At 51.1% G+C, this 19,167-nt stretch overlaps 1 protein-coding gene across 2 annotated transcripts in view; it reads right to left on the reverse strand.

Annotated features, from left to right (window-relative positions):
- Positions 1-1,541: 1,541 nt before the first annotated feature.
- The window catches only part of ASAP3 (ArfGAP with SH3 domain, ankyrin repeat and PH domain 3), a 58,882-nt gene continuing 41,256 nt past the window's right edge, over positions 1,542-19,167 (reverse strand). Inside the window, exons 6-25 of one of the 2 annotated variants that reach the window (XM_032300769.1) lie at positions 14,810-14,921; positions 14,497-14,582; positions 13,972-14,047; positions 13,704-13,790; positions 13,419-13,528; positions 12,002-12,071; positions 11,609-11,696; positions 10,307-10,355; positions 10,022-10,212; positions 9,803-9,936; positions 9,452-9,546; positions 8,728-8,905; positions 7,136-7,221; positions 6,857-6,972; positions 6,420-6,487; positions 6,192-6,299; positions 5,844-6,039; positions 4,529-4,760; positions 3,878-3,968; positions 1,542-2,899 (exon numbers count right to left, since the gene is read on the reverse strand). In XM_032300769.1, the coding sequence (XP_032156660.1) occupies positions 2,825-2,899; positions 3,878-3,968; positions 4,529-4,760; positions 5,844-6,039; positions 6,192-6,299; positions 6,420-6,487; positions 6,857-6,972; positions 7,136-7,221; positions 8,728-8,905; positions 9,452-9,546; positions 9,803-9,936; positions 10,022-10,212; positions 10,307-10,355; positions 11,609-11,696; positions 12,002-12,071; positions 13,419-13,528; positions 13,704-13,790; positions 13,972-14,047; positions 14,497-14,582; positions 14,810-14,921 (2,248 nt within the window). In that variant the 3' untranslated portion in view covers positions 1,542-2,824. Of the gene's footprint in view, positions 2,900-3,877; positions 3,969-4,528; positions 4,761-5,843; positions 6,040-6,191; positions 6,300-6,419; positions 6,488-6,856; positions 6,973-7,135; positions 7,222-8,727; positions 8,906-9,451; positions 9,547-9,802; positions 9,937-10,021; positions 10,213-10,306; positions 10,356-11,608; positions 11,697-12,001; positions 12,072-13,418; positions 13,535-13,703; positions 13,791-13,971; positions 14,048-14,496; positions 14,583-14,809; positions 14,922-19,167 lie in introns of both variants that reach the window. The other variant, XM_032300768.1, reaches the window with a different exon arrangement.

A 19,167-nucleotide genomic window follows, 5' to 3' on the forward strand; every position in this document is an offset into this window, starting at 1 on the left:
ACCTGTTCATACGCATCCTATCCCCTCTGCCTACCTGTCTACCCTGTAGGTCACTAGAAGATTATTCCTGGACACAGCTTGGACAGCTCCCCACATTTCTCTGATCAGGAGGTTTGGGATGGTAGGAAATTGATGCCCTCAGAAAGGACACCACCAACCAGCAAGAAACCAAAGTTGGTGGAAAACACCCAGTTTCTTCATTCTCAATGGGACAACCTGAAGGCATGTTCTAGTCAATACCATTTCTCACAGGTCCTCAACAAAAGTCAGAGACAAAAGAGTCTTGCTCTGTTGCTCAGACTGGAGTGCAGTGGCGCCATCATGGCTCACTGCAGCCTTGAACTCCTGGGCTCAAACAATTCTCCCACCCGAGTAGCTGGATTACAGGTTCTCACCGCCACGCCCAGCTCTTTATTGCTTTTTGACTTTCTGTTTCACTTCTCTATTCCCTTATTATGCTTCCTGGGATCATTTCACAGATAAGCTACTTGCTCCCAAATCCTTGTCTCAGGGGCAATCAATAGAGACAGTGGCAAAGGACCATCGGAGAAGCAGAATTTCAGGTCTCCAGACTCCTAGTCCAGTGCTCTTTCCAGGGTTTCTCCACCTTGGCACTATTAACATTTTGGACTGAATAATAATGCATTGCTATGGAGGGCTGGCCTGTGTACTGTGGGACATTTAGTAGCATCCCTGACCTTTGTCCACTGCATGCCACTAGTACCCTCCAGTTGGGAACAGTCAAAACCATTTTCTGCTTTACCAAAAGTTTCCCAGGGGCAAAACACTGCACTCGCAAACCACTACTCCACATCAGGCCATCTCCCTTGCCAGGACCAGAAAAAGAATTTCAAGCGCCAAGATTCTGTTCCCCTCCCTGTTCTTCAGATTGAGGGAATGTGTTAACTTCTCTTCCTGGGTCCTCAAGGGGTGTGGTTTTAAAGGCAAGAACTTCCCAGTGACATGCCTGACCTGCCTTCTTTCACCTCCCCATCCGGGAGCTTAAAGGTCTTTGTCTAACTTTCACACATGTGGGAAGATAGACTGCCCAGGTGGGCTTCTTTTGTTTAGAAAGGCCTTGAAAAGCTATGGGAGGACAGTGGGCCAAACAACCAATCAGATGTCAGAGTCGAAGATCAATCATTCCAGAGGAAGTCTGAAGGAACTCCTCTCACGGGACAAGAACTTGAATGGGGCAGGAGTAACTCCCAGGTTAAAAGACCCCTTGCTCCTTACCTGTGCAGATTTCCCTCTCTGGGATCCCCTCCCATGACAGTGTGGGAGCTGGCTTTCTCTCTCTCCCTACTTCTCTTTTCTCTCTCTGCCTAATAAGTCACTTTTCTGCAAAAGCTCTTAGGGTCTGATATTTACTTGAACAATATCACTGCACCAGGGCCTCCTACCCATTCTTGGGTGGACGAGAGCCCAAGGACCTGAGCACGTCGGGCACATCAGGCACCTTGGGCACGTCCCATCGGGGAGCTGAGCCTCCCCCACATCCTGCAACCCGGTCACAAGATCTCATAAATGAAACCACTGGAAATTGATCCCCCAATACTTTATTAGAGATGAATGAAATAACAAGTCTGAGATGAATGAAACCAGATACTGGGGGCTAAAAAGACAACCCTGTTCCTGTGGGAACCACAGACCCGTCAGGTCTCCAGGGGAAACAGCACAGCCTCTCCAGCCGGGCAGCAGTGTGGGCCACTGGTGCTCTCTGGTCTCCCCACTGCTTAGCTTGGCCCATTCCTGTCAGGGCCCAGCACCCAGCAACCAGCAAGTTGAGATGTTAGCAGTTGATGATGGCTTAGGTGTATCTGCTTTCTCATTGGGGCTGAGAAATGACAGAACTTCTACTGCTGGGAAGCAGAACCCTAAGTCTCTGCCCTCCCATTTCTATCATTCTCTCTTCTTTGCCTCTCCATTCCCTCACATTAGAAGGCCCCTGTGTTGACCAAGAGAAAGAGAACAGAAGTGGACATCCATCAACCCAGACCATTCCTTTCCTTCCTGCTAAATCATGAACACAGGCAAATGTGAGTATATCTGACTCTACTACTTGGCTGGGGAATATAGGAGAGTGCCTAGGGAAGGCTGTGCTGTCCCTCAAAATGAGTGACATTCAGAATATTTTTATTTAACAGCCAGTACAGCATGCAGGTTGAACAGCCAGATGGATGTGCTCTGTAGACAACTGCAATGGTCATACAGGTATAAACCAGCTGAGTCCAGAGCCATGCCCTGGAATATGACCCTGCCCATTCCCAAGCCCAACCCTTAAGACCAGCTTTCCACCAAAGGACCACCCCTGCAGGGCCCTTGTCTTACTTATGTGGCATCTGAAGTGCCTAACGCAGGTCTAGACATAGAGCTGGAATTTAGAAAAGGAATACGAGACTAATAAATGACTGGCTGAGAAGACAGTCCCTACTTGGCAGAGTCCCTGATCTAGAAGTCAGTGATGGAAAGCTCTCCTCCCCTTGTGAAATCCCCAGACTGACGGGTGAAATAGTCTCGATCTGATAGGGGACGGAGGGTTCTGCAGCTGAAGCCAGCTCAGGAACTCTCAGATCCAGCCACAGGGCTCCTAGGCCCCTAGTGGGTAATGAGATAGGAAAGAATCGCCATCAGCCCTAACAGAGAAAGGCCATGTGTCCTTGGTAGGGGCATGGCCCGTGGCGGGAAGAAGGCCAGCCACAGAGGCACAAGGGACAGAGAGAGTGAGAAGAGACCAAACACCTCAGCTCCCCAGTTTTGTGAGCTCAAGTCCCAACTCTGAACGTTGGGGCCCAGCATGGGGCACGCGGAGGCCAGCAAGGAGCTAGTCTTGCAAAAGTTGCATAGAACTTGCTGGGAGAGTCCCAGTCCTTGAGCCATCTCCTTCAGTGAAGCCAACCTGCAGAAAGAAGGATGAAACTGATATTTTCAAAGCACCTGTAACTACCAGGTGTTCACCTCACTCAGTTTCACATCTGTCCTATTGTGGGTAGATTATATTATTCCATTTTACAGACAAAGAAACTGAGGCTTGACAAAGTGGAGCCACTTGCCCAGTCTCCTCACTCTAAAGCCCAAGCTCTTACTATCATAAACACCACAATCACAGGCATCAATTAAATGCCATCTGATGGATACTTGGTTTTCAGGGCAATAGTGGAATCAGGCTGTGGACATAGATTTGTGTCTGGTGCCTAACTCTGGTGGACTGAAGATGATGATTCCCCAGACAGAACCAGCTTCTGCCCCTGCCATCCTGACTCCCATCCCAACCAATGCCATTCTGAGGAATTCCTGGAGGAACGAGGGACAGAAGACACTTCCTTCCCAAAACAACTGGCTCTGATCTGTGCCCACTCCTAGGTTCAACTAATATATGCCATTCTTGGAGACTCTGTGATTCAGCAGGGAGAAGCTGGATTAAAAATGACAAGCTCTTGCCCTGTCCCTGTCATATCCCTCTATGCCTGAGACCTTCAAGTCCCTGTGGATTCCAGAAGACTTATGAACAAGGGGAGAGTTAGGCAAACAAGGGCTGGTACACAGCCACCCTAATCCTGCCTCTTCTGCAAGGAATTGATGCCTTTTCTGAGTGACTGGCCTAGCCGACACAACTTTCCTCATACTCCCCTGGGGAGAAGCCAGAGCTTGGGCCTCGTCACTGCTGCCATCCCAGCAGGGAAAGAGGAGAACCAGGACAGGGACTGGTCAAACTGTGCTAGGTACCAGGACAGAGACTGGCCAAACTGTGGCTGCTTGGATCCATTTGTACCCCAATCACGGGAAGGTCTCCCACCCCAATATGCCTACTCTTAATTAACTCTGCCTCCCAGGTACTCTGCCACCACCCCTCAAACCATGGTCCCAGAGTTCCTACCGGCATGTTCCTTCTGGGCAGAGGCTGCCTGGCTGAGGAACCATCTTCCAGGCTCCGTGCCCCCCGCCGATAGGAGCGAGTGCTCTCGGAGCTGGAAGGCAGGGAAAGGCCAACGTGATCCTGGTGTCCCAAGAGTTTTTCAGAGTGGGGAGAAAGGGCTCAGGAACAGAGCCAGTCTTGGGGCTTAGGATGGATGGGTAGAGTCCACAAGTCCCCCAGGCCAGGTCCATCACAGGCCCATGGAACTGACCTCCAGAGGGCTCTGGGGATATCCCCAGGTCTACCTCTCTCCAAATTCCAGACTGAATGGGTCTGCAAGGAAGGGAGAAGACTGGATCCTGGGTTGGAGGTGGGGACAGAGCGAAGAGCCCCCACTGAGAGCCCCTAGAACAAGCCACACAGGTGGGGCTAACCCTCCTCTACTCTAGCGTCAGCAGGCAGGATCCTTGGCTCCTCCTCAGCTCTCCATGCAGGACTTGGGAGCAAGTCTGTGAAGGGGGAAGGGGTCCCAGGTCCGGCATTTCTGCATAAGTCATGGGCCCAGAGTGTGACCCAGTCTTTAGGCAGGTACTCTTTAGAGGTGTGGAAATCAGTGGATGCTCAGAGAAGTCAGGGGATTTGCCCTGTTTGCACAGCTGGACCCTCACCAACCTGAACCTGACGGGGAGATACATCTCTGAAGGGGTGGTCCCGGATGTCAGGCTGGGTCTGGATGTGCCTGGGGGCTCCTGGAGGCCATCTTCAGAGCTGGATGGGGCTTGGCTGGAACGCCCAGGGTCTGTGGGGCTCATGAGGCTGGAGGAGGAGGAGGAGGAGGCTGGACTGCCCAGGCTCTCAGGGGCCTCAGGGGCATCTGAACTCAAGCTGGGGACTTCAGAACGATCTGGAATCAGAAATGATGAAGCCTGTCTTTATCACTTGCTATGTGCCCAACCTCAGAGTAGTCTCTGGCCTCTAGAATCTCTCTTTTCTTTCTTCTTTTTTTTGAGACAGAGTCTCACTCTATCATTCAGACTCTCTGCCTCCCAGGTTCAAGCGATTCTCCTACCTCAGCCTCCCAAGTAGCTGGGATTACACGTGTGCTACCACGCCTGGCTAGTTTTTACATTTTTAGCAGAGACAGGGTTTCATCATGTTTTCCAGGCTGGTCTCAAACTCCTTACCTCAGGTGATCCGCCTGCCTCGATCACAGGCATGAGCCACCGCACCTGGCCTAGGATCTCTTATGGTTCCCTGCCAGTAGTCCACTCCCCATCTAGCTGTCCAGTATTCTTCAACCAGAGCCTTCATTTGCGGCGGCCAGGGCCATGCGAACTCACTTTTTTGCTTGTGCTCACACTCTGCCCTCAGTTTGGATTCTTCTGCTCATCCCTCAGGTTCACTCAGATGCTACCCCCACCAGGAAGCCTTCCTAAGCCAACCCCCAATCAACACATGCTCCCTCCCTCCCCTAACCTCCCAGAAAAAGTCTGTTTCTTCATTTGACAAATAGTTGTTGAGAACAGCCAGGCTCTGCACTAGGTGCTGGACAAATTGTTTTCAACAAAACACTTTAAGTCCCTGTCCTTTGGGGATCTACATGCTATATCACATTGTGCCTTGTATTATAATGAACTGCATTCCAGTTTTTACCTCCCCTCCTAGACTGTGTCTCAGTAGCCCTCAAAGGACTCAGGATGAAGTAAATGCTCCATAAATTCTTCTCTCTCCTAAGTGAAGCATTGAGGAATTTGGAATAATATGGTCTGGGATTTGAATCCTACATCAGAGACTTATTAGCTGTGGGATCTTAAGCATGTGACTTAACACCTCTGTTCTTTTACCTGTAAGGGGACGATGAGAACCCCTCCCTGGAGGTCATTGTGAGGATGCTACGGACTAATACATGCACTCAGCTCAGTGCCCCAGCATACACAGGCCCTCTGGGAATGGCATAGTCTGCATTTTTCTGGGTATCCAACTGTACCTCCACTGGCGCGTCTTGCACACCCTTGCACCATGGTCCGAGAAGAGTTTTTGATGGGCAAGGGCGGGGGACAGTCTTCACTCTCGCCCTGAAGGGTGGCTGCTCCCAGGCTGGCGATAGTCTCGTAGGTCTTGTTGCTGATGTCCAGCCTCCCACTGGCCCAGTGGGCCTGGGCAGGGGGTTTCAGCAAGCAGCGCTGCCGGAGCAAAAGAGTGAGGAGGAGGACAGCTTGGTTCCTCTGGTGTAGACCTGTCCTCCCGCCTCACCGCCCCCGCCAACACACACCAGGCAAAATCTGGCTCTTTCCTTATACCATCCAGAGGCCCAAGGGTCTGGGCTGGGACCCACCTTCTCGTCCTCCTCCTCCTCACTCTCAGAGCCAGGCTCTGTGGAAATTCCCCAGGAGTAGTCCACATGCAGAGGGAAGGCAAGGGTCCCCGCCTGGGCCTGCTCCAGCTGCCAAAAACAAAGGCTTGGCAGTTCAGAAGGTTGGGGCTCAGCAGGGAGAGAGCAAGGGTCAGGAACTCAGCAGGGAGAGAGAAAGGGTCAGGGGCCCCTTGCCTCCCAAGACCTCACCAGCTCCTCACACTCCTTGTGCTGCTTCTTCCTGGCTATGTCCAGAGCTGTGTCTCCTGCTTCGTTTACTGTGAGTGGGGGAAGTCAGGGGTCATGGTCAACATTACAGCTTAGAGAAAACATTACAGCTTAGAGATGAAGATGTGCCTCTGGAATCAGAATGTCTGCGTTTATTATCACTATCATTCAGATCCAGCTAATATTTATTTGTCTATGTATTTCCAGAAATATTATTTTCTCTTTAGCAGGCCTGCTAGGTCAGTGGTATTATTCCCATTTTACAGATGAGGAAGCTGAAATTCAAGAGATGAATGACAAACCCCTAAGGTCACAGAGGTGGTCAGAAGCAAGCCAGGATTAGAACCCGAGACTGTCGGAAGTCCACACAAGGGGTAGCTGGGAATAGGAATCTGACGGAAGAAGTATTCGAGCCCCACCTGTGCCAACCAAAGCTCTTCCCTTCAGCAGCAGCTTGATGCAGTCGGGCTGGTTGTAGAGCGCCGCGTAGTGCACAGCCGTGCTCCCGTCCGCAGCCCTGGCATCCAGGTGACCACTGGGGAGAGGAGGGTTCAGGAAGAAAGGAAGGGGAACAGATCAATGAGGGGATCAAAGTCAGGGGAAAAAGTGGGAGGGGAAAGGAGGGAAGAGAGTGGGAGAAGAGTAGGGAAAGGAGAGGGAGTGTGAGGAGGCAGACAGACAGGCAGGGAGGCTCTCACCCGTTCTGGATGATGAAATCCACCAGAGGCAGGGAGGCCTGGTTGGCGACTTTGACAGCCAAGTGTAGAGCGAGCTCTTCAGGTGCCTGAATACACATCCAAACCTCTGAGTTTTCCCCCAGTTCACCTGCCTCCAACCCATTATTTCCCTCTTGAACTCTTGCTACCCCCTTATCCCCCCATAGGAAGCTGCCAGAACCGCTGGGACCTGAGACTGCCAGAGCAGAGCCTCATGTTTGGGAGGAAGGTAAAGGACTACTCTCTCATTGTTTCCCTTCATGGCTCTTCCTCCTCTGCCCCCAACACGGGTTTCCCAACTTCTTTCTCGGCTCTGGGCTACCCTCTCTGATTGCACTTCCACACCAGGACCTCAGTAACCTCACGTTTTCAATGATCACACATGTGTGCTCGGTGGACGCCTGAGCACTGAATGCAGGTGAGCATGCCCAGGTTGCTGCTGAGCCACGTGGGGTCTGCAGAGGAAGGCAGCTGGAGCTTGGAGGTGTAGCCCCTCCCCTCCACTTCTGCCTCCCTCCTGCCCCAGCCCCAGGGCCTGATCTGCAGCCCCGCAGTTCCAAATTCTTACCTCACCTAAGTGCTGTGCTGCCCATTGGATAGCCCACCAAGATATCAGACAGTTCAAAGATATTCATTTTTAGTTTTTCTGAGACAGGGTCTCGCTCCAGGCTAGAGTGTGGTGGCGCAATCACAGCTCCCTGTACCCTTGACCTCCTGGGCTCACAGCTCCCTATAGCCTCGACCACCTCAGCCACCTGAGTGTGTGCCACCATACCCAGCTAATTGTTGTTGTAGAGATGTGGGTTTCCTTACTTTTTTTTTTTTTTTTTTTGAAGATGGGGTTTCACCATGTTGGTCAGGCTGGTCTTGAACTCCTGGTCTCAGGTGATCCGCCCGCCTTGGCCTCCAAAGTGTTTGGATTACAGGCATGAGCCACCACGCCCGGCCGGGTTTCCTTACTTTGCCCAAGCTGATCCTAAACTCCTGGGCTCAAGGGATCCTCTCACTCTGGCCTCCCAAGTGTTGAGATTACAGGCTGGGTGCCACAGCACCCAGCTGACATCCAATTTTTGATGTCCAATCAGTCAGCAACTCCTGTCGACTGACTTTTTCAAATGTCTCTGATATCCTTTCTCCGTGCTCACGTGTTTGTTCTTGGAATAGCCAAAGCAATGTGGCCTTCCTGGCTCTCAACTAACCTGCCCTTACCTATTTTCAGGACTATTTAGGTAAAAGGAAAGGATACTAACATTTATTGCATACCCATTATACACTAAGCCCTTTATATACATTATTTAATTCTCACTTCATCCCTGTGGGTGCTCTTATTAACCCATTTTATAGATGAGGAAATGAGACTCAGAGAAGTAACCTGCGCTAGATCACACAGCTAGGAAAAAAACAAAGCGAGGATTCCCACGGAGGCCTGCTTGGCTGAAGCTGCACTCTTTCCCACTTACCCCTCTGATGGTGAGATTTGAGCAGAGGGGAGTAAGAGCTGGTCCCAGAGAAGAACTGGGGAATATGTGAGGCAGCTGGGTTGTAAGTGGCCCTTTGCGGGGGGAGGTTCTCACCTGTGCATCAGGCCCTGGCAGCGGTTGTCCAAAGTCCTGACCATTGGCAAAGGCCTCCAGTACCGACAGGAGATCCCTGTTACAAATGGCTGTCCAGAGTCTCTGAGGCTCAGGTGTGCACCGGCGCGCAAACCTGTGCTCCACATACTTGGCCACGATGTAGTCCCTGCGGGTGCCCCTACCAAAGACAACCACAGGATTTCAGAGCATGGACCGTGTCCGCCCAGCTCACCCCCGGGGCCCTCCCACAGGAGATACAGCTCTCTTTTTCCCCAGAACCATGTCCTGAAGACATCAGATCTGAGGCTTCCCTCTCCCCAGACTTTTTTTTTTTTTTTTTTTTTTTGAGACAGAGTCTCACTCTATTGCCCAGGCTGGGGTGCAGTGGCGCAATCTCGGCTCACTGCAACCTCCGCCTCCAGGGTTCAAGCAATCTCGTGCCTCAGCCTCTTGAGTAGCTGGAACTACAGGCATGCACCACCACGCCCGGCTAATTTTTGTACTTTTATTAGAGTCGAGGTTACGTCATGTTGGCCGGGCTGGTCTGGAACTCCTGACCTCAAGTGATCCGCCCGCCTTGGCCTCCCAAAGTGTTGGGATTACAGGCGCGAGCTACTGCGCCCAGCCTCCCCAGACTTCTGATCCAAGACCTTTTCGAGCCCCTGGGAGCTGCGGAGGCAGAATCCCCTAGACAAGACGCTGCTGTCTCTGAGAATCCCCTTACATGTCACTCTCAGCTGAGGGTTTAGGGCCGCCGTGTGAGGGTAGCTGGGCCTCCATGACCTCATTGAAGCTCGTGTTTCCAATGTTCAAGGCCAGCTGGAGTCGTGGAAAAATAGGGGTTGGGCGGGGTAAGGCCAGGTGGTTAGGCCCGCACCGGGTTGAGCTCCGAGGCCCCAGAGTCCTGCTCTTCGGCCGCCCTCCCCGTTGAGGCCCCGCCCCTGACCACCAGTTCCCCTGTTTGTCCAAGCCCACCTCGGCCAGGTCCCAACCACAATCTGCAAGCCCCGCCCCCGGATGAAACTGCACCCCTAACTCTGAGTCTGGCCCCTTCCAGGCCCCGCTCCGCCCTCACCAACAACTCGGAGGGGCCCAGCAGGTCCAAGGTGAGTGACTGCATGCGCGAGAAGCGCACGCCCAGTTCGCGGTGGACGCCCGAGCACTGGATGCAGGTGAGCACGCCCAGGTTGGTGCTGAGCCACGTGGGGTCTGCAGAGGAAAGCAGCTCGAGCCTGAAGGTGCAGCCCCTCCCCGCGACTTCCGCCTCCCTCCTGCCCCGCCCCCGGGGCCCGACCTGCAGCCCCGCAGTCGCAGCACTGGCTGTTCCCAGGCCTGCTCTTCACCTCCGCGATGAGCAGCTTCGTGAGGTCCTGGGGCTCCCCGTCCTGCCCGGCAGCCCCCCAGGACCCCGGGCCACCGCTGGGCTCCCCGAGAAAGGCGCTGCTCAGGGCTTCGTCCTTGCTGTTCTGGAGCACTGACACCCACCTGCGGAGATTGAGCGGGGTGGGATGGGGATGTCAGGCGGGAAGATGTAGGGCGTCCAGCCCCCACCCACAAGGCTGGCCGAGGGGGCACTCACGCCTCACACTCGTGCTCGTCCTCCGCGTGGAAGTGGTACGTCCGGTTGTCTATCGGGAGAAAAGAGGGTCTCTGGCCCACAGAAATCCTGCTGGCCTTCCCGGAGCCCCCACCAAAGCCACTGGAGCTATGGAGATTTGTCCCTGCCAAGTCTGACTCTCCAGCTAGGAGTAGGGAGGGAGCAGAATGACAGTGGCTGGCAGCAGGGGCAGCTTCTCCGAAGTGGCCTCCGAAGTAGAATCCCAACAAAGCTCTTTCTGTGTGAAGCCCTTGTTCCAGGCTCAGATGAGGTGTCCCAGGGCACAGAACCCCAGAGAACACAGCTCAGAGGCAGGGCATCCTCTGAACCAACTGTCACCACCCCACTGGGCCCCTCCTGGTATTCTCCTGGGTGACCAGGCCTACTGTCTGGTCTCCCTGCTTCCCATTTCTCCTTTTCCCCAGCCTGTACCAGCTCCCAGCTGTTGTGCTCAAGGCTCTTGCTCTAATGATATCACTGCCCTGCTCCAAGATCTTCCCTGGCTCCCTATTGCCAGGAAATAAGGTCCAAACCTTTAGGGGGGATTCCCAGGCCTCAGCTCTCACTCCACTACATGAACCCTCCACTCTGGCCAAACTGGCCAGACCCACTCTCCTGCTTCTATGCCTTTCATCATGTGAATCCTGTCACCTCAAAAGCCCCCATCCCACAAACTCTTCATTCTACATGTCCTTCAAGGCTAAACTCAGATACTCTCTCCTCCAAATGCCTTTCCTGATTCCCCACAGCAGCACAGGCCTTCCCGCTCTCTAATCTTCTACAGGGCTATATCTGCATCCATCTTCTGGACAGCCCCCTCATCTTACAGGCCTGGGTCCCCACCCCACACCCCTGCCAGAGAGAGCTTCCTGAGGACAAGATCTAGGTCTTTCTCAGCCTGTGTCTGCCTCACACAAAGTCCGCACCAAAGGCTCTGAAGAAGGAAAAGTGGAAAATGTAAAGAAATAATAATATCTTCTTCAAGTCTGGGTATTTGGGAAAAAAGATAAAAATTTTTAAAAAGAAATAATTTCAAAACCCAGATGACGCAAATCCACTTAAATATGTTCTATATAGTCACATTTATTATGGAGAGTGGGTACATTTTGATATTTAATGTCATGTAGGTGTCCTGGACCTAAGGATTCTTATGCCTGCAGTAGCAGCTCTTTGATACCATGTATGGAACTGGAGACAGACCCCGCACTGCAGCCCTGTGGGAGCTGACAGGTGTCTTAGAGAAGCCCTGGGCAGCTGTTGGGGAGAGGCACAGGGACCACTCACGGGTCACCAGGTCGAAGCACTTTTTCTCCTCGGGGTTTGGCCTCACTTGGCATGTCAGCAGGGTCAGCTTCACTGGGGGCCGGTTTATCTGTGGAGGATGTATGCGTTACCTCTGGCCCTCCAAACTCTTTAGGACTCCATTTCCCAATCTGTTAAATGGGCATAACATCCTGTTCCAGTTGTGTTTCTCCTCACCCAGCACCTCAAGCATGTGGCGTGTAGACTAAGACTAGACTGGGGCCTTCGGGTCCCATCCGTCCTCCCACAAGTGTGTGCAGCTCCCTGGACCAAGGTTTGGGGGCCAGTCTTGGAGGAAGGGCTTGACATTGTTTGCTCAGAACAGCAGAAGAGGCTCCATCGCGCCCTGAGACTCCTACCACCTCTAGGCCTCACCGTGCTGTGTGAGATGGTCAGGCAGCCATACTTGACTCCACACTTCCTTTTCTGCCAGACTCTTCGAATTCTAAGGCCCAGAGGGATAGAAGGACAGTGACCCAAGGCTCACACCTAGTTCCCTGGTGTCAGAGAACAAGAGACTTCCCCCCACCTGTATGATCTCTAGCCACATCCCTTTACCTCTTCCTTCTCCTCACCCTACACCTCCAACCCCTGACTCTCTGGGGCTCCCTTCTGATAAAGGAGACACAGTTCTGCTCTTAGGAAGATCCTCCTAGTTTGATGGAGAAGCACAGCCTCACTCCCTGGGAATCCTTATTCTAAGGGGATGATATGACTGGCCCTCTGAGAGCTTCCAGTCTGATGGTGGAGACACAGCTTTTTTTTTTTTTTTTTTTGAGACGGAATCTCGCTCTTTTGCCCAGGCTGAAGTGCAGTGGCATGGTCATGGTCTCAGCTCACTGCAACCTCCCCCTCCCAAGTTCAAGAGGTTCTTCTGTCTCAGCCTCCCAAGTAGCTGGGACCTGGGACTATAGGCGTGCACCACCCTGTAAAATTAGCCTGGCTAATTTTTGCATTTTTAGTAGAGACGGGGTTTTTTGGCCAGGCTAGTCTTGAACTTCTGACCTTGTGACCTGTCTGCCTTGGCCTCCCAAAGTGCTGGGATTACAGGTGTGAGCCATCGTGCCCAGCCAAGACACAGCTTTATACCATTAGGGAGCTCCTAGTCCGAGAGGCACAGGCTCTTGACCAGAACAAATAGATTATGGTTCAACTAAGCAAGATCAATATTAAGACCCCAAAAATAAAATTAACAAGTCCCTGATCCAAAATTACTTAACACTTCTCCTGTAACAGGTAAATATTCATTGGTTTCTTCTTCAAAGTTATTCTTCTCTGATTAAACTGATTAGTAGGTAGAAACATGAATGTATCCCACAAGGGCCTTTGCATTTCACAACAATTTTTTTTTTTTTTTTTTTTTTTTTGAGACAGGGTCTTGCTGTCACCCAGGCCTCAAGTGATCCGCCTACCTTAGCCTCCCAAAGTGCTGGGATTACTGGTGTGAGACACTGCACCCCGCCCACAGACTGCTTTTTCTTTTTTTTTTTTTTACACTAGGGAGCAAGGCAGTCAATACTTTCATTTCTAGGCATATTCAGTATATTGCAGAGGCTAAGAATGAAGGCATAGTAAATGTTCAATATGTATTAGCTGCTGCTATTCTTCTTTAAGAACAACCAGTGACCTTTCACATGCCCAGGTGTCCTGGACAACCCAGGATTTGAGGATTTGCATTGCAACCCTCATGGTCTACACAAATAACAACAATCCCTTTGGGCAGCTTGCCCAGCCCTGTCATTTACTAGCAGTGTTGACATTGGGTGAATTACTTAAGCTCTGAATCACTTACCCATCACTTTTCTTGTATAGAAAGCCCACTTTCTCCGTCCCAAACTGCTTGTTGCCTTGGTGCTGGTGGATGCTGTAGCCACCTCCTGAGTTCTTTCGACTCAGGTGTTCCTGTCCCTCAGACATGCAAAGGAGAACTCAGGGCATCTCAGTGGGAAGAGCCCCATTGTGCAGGGGCTCACTCAGGGAGACTTCTCCAGGGGACCCTGTGGGTCTTCCTTCTCTCCCTCCCTCCATGGTGGGCCTTGGGGGAGGGCATTCCTTTTGGGATGGTTCAGGGGCTGACCTCTCTGCTGTCAAGCTGCAGCGTCCCTCGGAGAGAGTCCCGGAGCTGGGTCAGCTTCTGTAGCTCCTCCTCCTGGGCTTGGTGGAGCTATGGGACAGAGGATGTGACCCTATCACCAGCCAACAAATGTGCCAGGCACAGAGCCCAGACCCAGAGGAGTAGGGCAGTAGCCTCACTCTGTGGGCAGGAGCCAGCTCTTCCACACCCACAGATTTTCCTGGAAGGACCAGGGGCTTAATCACATTCCCAAGGGTGAGACCCAACTTACTGCATGTACTGAGGCTGCCAGCTTCTCGATGAAGGGGGACAGGCTCTGGGCAGCCTTCCAGCCATCTTGGAAAAAGCTAAGAGATATCAGAGGCCAAACAAGGGTCCAGAGAAAGATGGAAATGAGAGATGAAGCCAGAAGTGTGGGAGAAGCTACTGTAAGGATCACAGGGCACCTCAGGGCACTGTAGCCTGACGGTCAAGAACAGACACTCCAGGGACAAGAGTCTCTCTTGACTAGGTTCAAATCCCACTTACTAGCTGTGTAATCTTGGAAAATAAGCCTTAGTTTTCTCATCTATAAAATGGGGATAGTAACAGTACCTGCTCCCAGAAGATTGAATGAATTGACGTTTGTGAAGTACTCATGCCTGACACCCAGTGAGCACTCAATGAGGAGGAGCTATGAAAGTTCTGCCAACAGGTGCAGGCATCCAAAGAGACTTGCAGGTCTGCCACATCCTGAAAGGGGCCTTGTTCTGTGACACTGGAAGAGTTAGTGGCAGGGATGTGGGGAGACACCTACTTGTGCTGGGCATGGAAGAACTTGATGAGACTCTGAAGGAAGTCAGGACCTTGCTTCATCTGGCTCTCTCCAGCTTTGAGCAGATACTAGGGGGAGGGCAGGGCAAGATGCGTGATGTAAGCTGAAGCAGAATCCTGGGAATAAGAGGCTGCAGTCCCCATCCCAGGCTAATCCTCCTGGCTGTGACTGGGCCTTGGTGACATCTCACAGGGCCATGTGTCCAGGACCTTAACTGAGCCTGTGACTGGTCCCCTGGAGAAGCAGACAGGAAGATACATCCTGTCCCTCACCCCCCATCTAGAGCATACCTTACCTCACACATGTGCAGCTGGAAGATGCGCCGCTCTCTCTGCATGTCCTGGGCCACTTCCCCATGGATCCCTCCTGTCACCCTGGCCCGATCACGCTCCTTCTCCACCTTAGCCCTAAACCCCAAGGAAAGAGAAAACTGAACAACTCTCACCAGCCCCTATATCATCTACTGCCAGGGACGCATAAGCAAGGAGGCCACATGGTGCAGGAGGCCCTCCTGTGCCAGCTGTGTGGTGGGGGTGGGTACAACAGTGAACAAGACAGATTTAGGTAATCCACAGAGTGGTGGGGGAGAAAGACATGAATCAAATCACAGCCACGCAGAGAACTATGGGAGAGAAAATGGGGATCCAACCTTGTTGAGGCTGCTAAGGAAGTGATGTCTGAACTGGGATCTGAAGCCTGAGAACCTTAGAGGAAGCTACCGCTGGGCAGGACGGCTGGACCATGTGATGGCTCCAAGGCAGGAGCGATAGTGCCAAGATGGAGAGGAATGGTGCCAGCTGAGGTGAAGAGGGGCCAGACCATGCAGGCTGTAATTCACACCATGTTAAGATTTTTGGTCTTTACCCCAAGAACAATGGGAAGGATTCGAAGATTTTTATGGTGGGAGATGAAGGGCTCAGACAAGGGCCAAGTGAGATTTGGGGCAAACAGTTCTGATCTTCCCAGAAGGGATTTGAGTCACGGAGTGCCTTCATTCTTTTTTATTTGTATTAATTTTATAGATTTAGGGAGTACAAGTGGTTTTGTTTAGTGGATATACTGCGCAGTGGTGAAGCCTGGGCTTTTAGAGTACCCATCACCCAAATAGTGTACACCATACCCAATAGGTAATTTTTCATCCCTCACCTACCCTCCCACCTTTTGAAGCCTCCAGTGTCTACTGTTCTGCTCTGTCTGTCCACAAGGACCCATTGCTTAGCCCCCACTTATAAGGGAGAACATGCAATGTTTGACTTTCTGAGTTATTTCAAAGTGCTTTCATTCTTCTGAGCCCAGGGGCTTCCCACTTAAAAAGCTCAGAAAACCTTTGTTCTTTTCTTTTCTTTTCCTTTCCTTTCCCTTTCTTTCTTTCTTTTTTTTCTCAGAGTCTCACTCACTTTGTTGCCCAGCCTGGAGTGCAGTGTCACAATCTCGGCTCACTGCAACCTCCACTTCCCAGGTTCAAGTGATTCTTATGCCTCAGCCTCCCAAGTAGCTAGGATTACAGGTGCCCACCACCACACCCAGCTAATTTTTGTGTTTTTAGTAGAGATGGGGTTTCACCATGTTGACCAGGCTGGTCTTTGAACTCCTGGCCTCAAGTGATCCATCTGCCTCAGCCTCCCAAAGTACTGAAATTATAGGCATGAGCCTATGATCTCTTCTTTTTAAGTGGAGACAGAAAGCACTTCCCATCCTTGTAGCTAAGAGTAACCGGGGCCTTCCCCATCAGTGGTTGGCTGTTTTCCCTCTTTGGGGATGGGTGGATCTCTGTGTAAATGATTTCCTGGAAATCCCACGCCCAGCAGACTACCCACTCACAGCCAGGAGAGTATTTCCACATCTCAGGCTGGGTGCATGTGACCTCGAATCCCATGGAAAGGAGAGGCCTTGCTTAATAGTTCTGTTCTCAAGTTGGGGCCAGCCCTGAGCAGAGAAGACAAAGGCAGAGTGGGACTAACATGAGCTCTGCTGCTTACTAGCTGCATTTCTTCCCCTCTATAAGCCTACGTCTCCTCATCTGGAAAATGGAGATTCTTCTCTGTACCCAGATGAGGTGCAGCATGGAAAAGACTCAGCTCGTAGAAGACATATGGCAACTTATACTGTAGGCCCTTCAAGGCTTCCATTTTCCCAACTGTAAATGGAGGAAGGAATGGTCTACGATCAGTTCTCAGGTCCCTTCTGTTCTCTAAAGTTCTGGGCCCTCCTGAGTAGGTAATACTCAGGGATAGTGTGCATTTCCAGAATCTGTCCCTGGGGACATGTAGAGCAGTTTCTCAACCGTGGAACTGATGACATTTTTGGCCAGATGATTCTTCATTATGGGGGGCTGCCTGCTGGTTTGTATAATTAGCAGCCTCCCTACTTCGACCCATTAGCTGCCAGTACCACACCCACCATCCCCACAACCAGCTGTGACAACCAGAAATGTCTCCAGACATTGCTCTAGAGCAGGCTCTGTAGGCTTTTTTTTTTTTTTTTTTTAATTTTAAAGAGGGTTTTGTTTTTTTTTTACCGTAAGCTTCCTGATACCCCAAGCAAGAGTTTGTGAAGGGTGGTAGAAGTAGGGTAGGAATTGATTCTGTGAACCAGGCCTGAGGGTCAGGACAGATGCCTTTTTTGTGTATCTGAAGAAAAGCAGCAGAGAGGGGAGGTAATGGCTGGGCCTGCAGCATCTCAGCAGCAGTGCCTGGCAGCTTGCTAAGGAATTGGGGGAGGGCTGGGCATGGCAGCTCATGCCTGTAATCCCAGCACTTTGTGAGGCCAAGGTGGGAAGATTCTTTGAGCCCAGGAGTTCAAAACCAGCCCAGCATCATGGTGAAACCCTGTCTCTACAAAAAAGTTAAAAATTATCCAGGCAGGGTGGTGCATGTCTGTAGTCCCAGCTACTCAGGAGGTTGAGGTAGCAGGATCCCTTGAGCCCAAGAGGTTAAGGCTGCAGTGAGCTGTGATTGTGCCACTGCACTCCAGCCTGGGTGACAGAGGAAGACCCTGTCTCTCAAAAAAAAAAAAAAGGAATGGGGGAGACCAAGTGCCATCAGGTGGGCAGGGGCAGGGGGAATCCCCCAGTGTACACTGTTACCGTATCTTTCAATAGTCAAAAATGAAAAATCAGCTAAAAGTCTATCAGTAGGAAGTAGATAAATAATAGTATGGCCATATATAGGAATATTATGCACCTGTTAGAATGAAGATCAGCCAGGTGCTGTGGTTCATGCCTGTAATCCTCCTTTGGGAGGCTGAGGTGGGAGGATCACTTGAGGCCAGGAGTTCAAGATTGCTCTGGACAACACAGCTAGACCCCATTTCTACTTTAAGATAAAATTTTAAACAATTATCCAGGCGTGGTGGTACACTCCTGTCAGAAGTTCTAGCAACATGAGAGGCTGAGGTAGGAGGATCGCTTGAGCCCAGGAGTTCAAGGCTGCAGTGTACCATGATTGCACCACTGCACCCCAGCCTGGGCAACAGAGTAGACCCTGTCTCAAAAAAAAAAAAAAATAGACCCTGTCTCAAAAAAAAAAAAAAAAGAAAGAAAGAATATCTGTACATACAGTTGGCCCTCTACATCTATGTGTGTAGAGCCTGAGGATATAGGTGGCTGACTAAGGGGCTTTGCCATCCTCAGATTTTGGTATCTGTGGGAGTCCTGGAACCAATCCCCCATGGATACCGAGGGATGACTGTACTGACATGGAAAGATATCTTCTCCAGAGTAAATGGACAAAAAGCAAACCACAATATAGAACAGTGGTTGGAAATGTAGGTTCTGGATTTGAATGGCAGCTCCTTCACTTATTTAACCTTTATAAATCTGAGCTTGTTTCCCCATTTGGAAAATTAGAGTAATACTGTAGTCCCTCCTTCTCCTCAGTTTTGCTTTCTGTGGTTTCAGTTATTAGTGGTTAAACCGTGTCCAAAAATATTAAATGGAAAATTCCAGAAATAAACAATTCATAATTTTGTTTTTTGTTTTTTGTGTTTTTTCGAGACTGAGTTTTGCTCTTGTCCAGGCTGGAGTGCAGTGGCAAGATCTCGGCTCACTGCAATCTCCACCTATCAGGTTCAAGTAATTCTACCTAGCTGGGATTACAGGCACCCACCACCACACTCAGCTAATTTTTATATTTTTAGTAGAGCTGGGGTTTCACCATGTGTTCTAGGCTGGTCTCCAACTCCAAACCTCAGGTGATCTGCCTGCCTCGGCCTCCCAAAGTGCTGGGATTACAGGTGTGAGCCACCACACCTGGCCCAATTCATAAGTTTTAAATTATGTGTCATTGTGAAATCCTGCATCCTTCTGCTCCATCCTGCCTGGGACATGAACCATCCTTTTGTCCAGTGTATTTACATTGTCCATCCAGCAGTCCCCAACATTTTGGCACTAGGGACTAGTTTCGTGGAAGACAATTTTTCCACAGATGGCAGGGTTGGGGAGGTGGTTTTGGAATGAAACTGTTCCACCTCAGATCCTCAGGCATTGGATTCTCATAAGGAGCACGTAACCTAGATCCTTGGCATGTGAAGCTCACAATAGGGTTCGTGCTCCCATGTACATCTAATGCCATGCTGATCTGACAGGAGGCGGAGCTCAGGCAGTAATGCTCACCCACCTGCCACCCTCACCTCCTGCTATTCAGTCCAGGTTCT

The sequence above is a fragment of the Sapajus apella genome, unplaced genomic scaffold (assembly GCF_009761245.1).
Source record: "Sapajus apella isolate SASKATOON/1434 unplaced genomic scaffold, GSC_monkey_1.0 scaffold43, whole genome shotgun sequence".
Classification (NCBI taxonomy): Eukaryota; Metazoa; Chordata; class Mammalia; order Primates; family Cebidae; genus Sapajus; species Sapajus apella.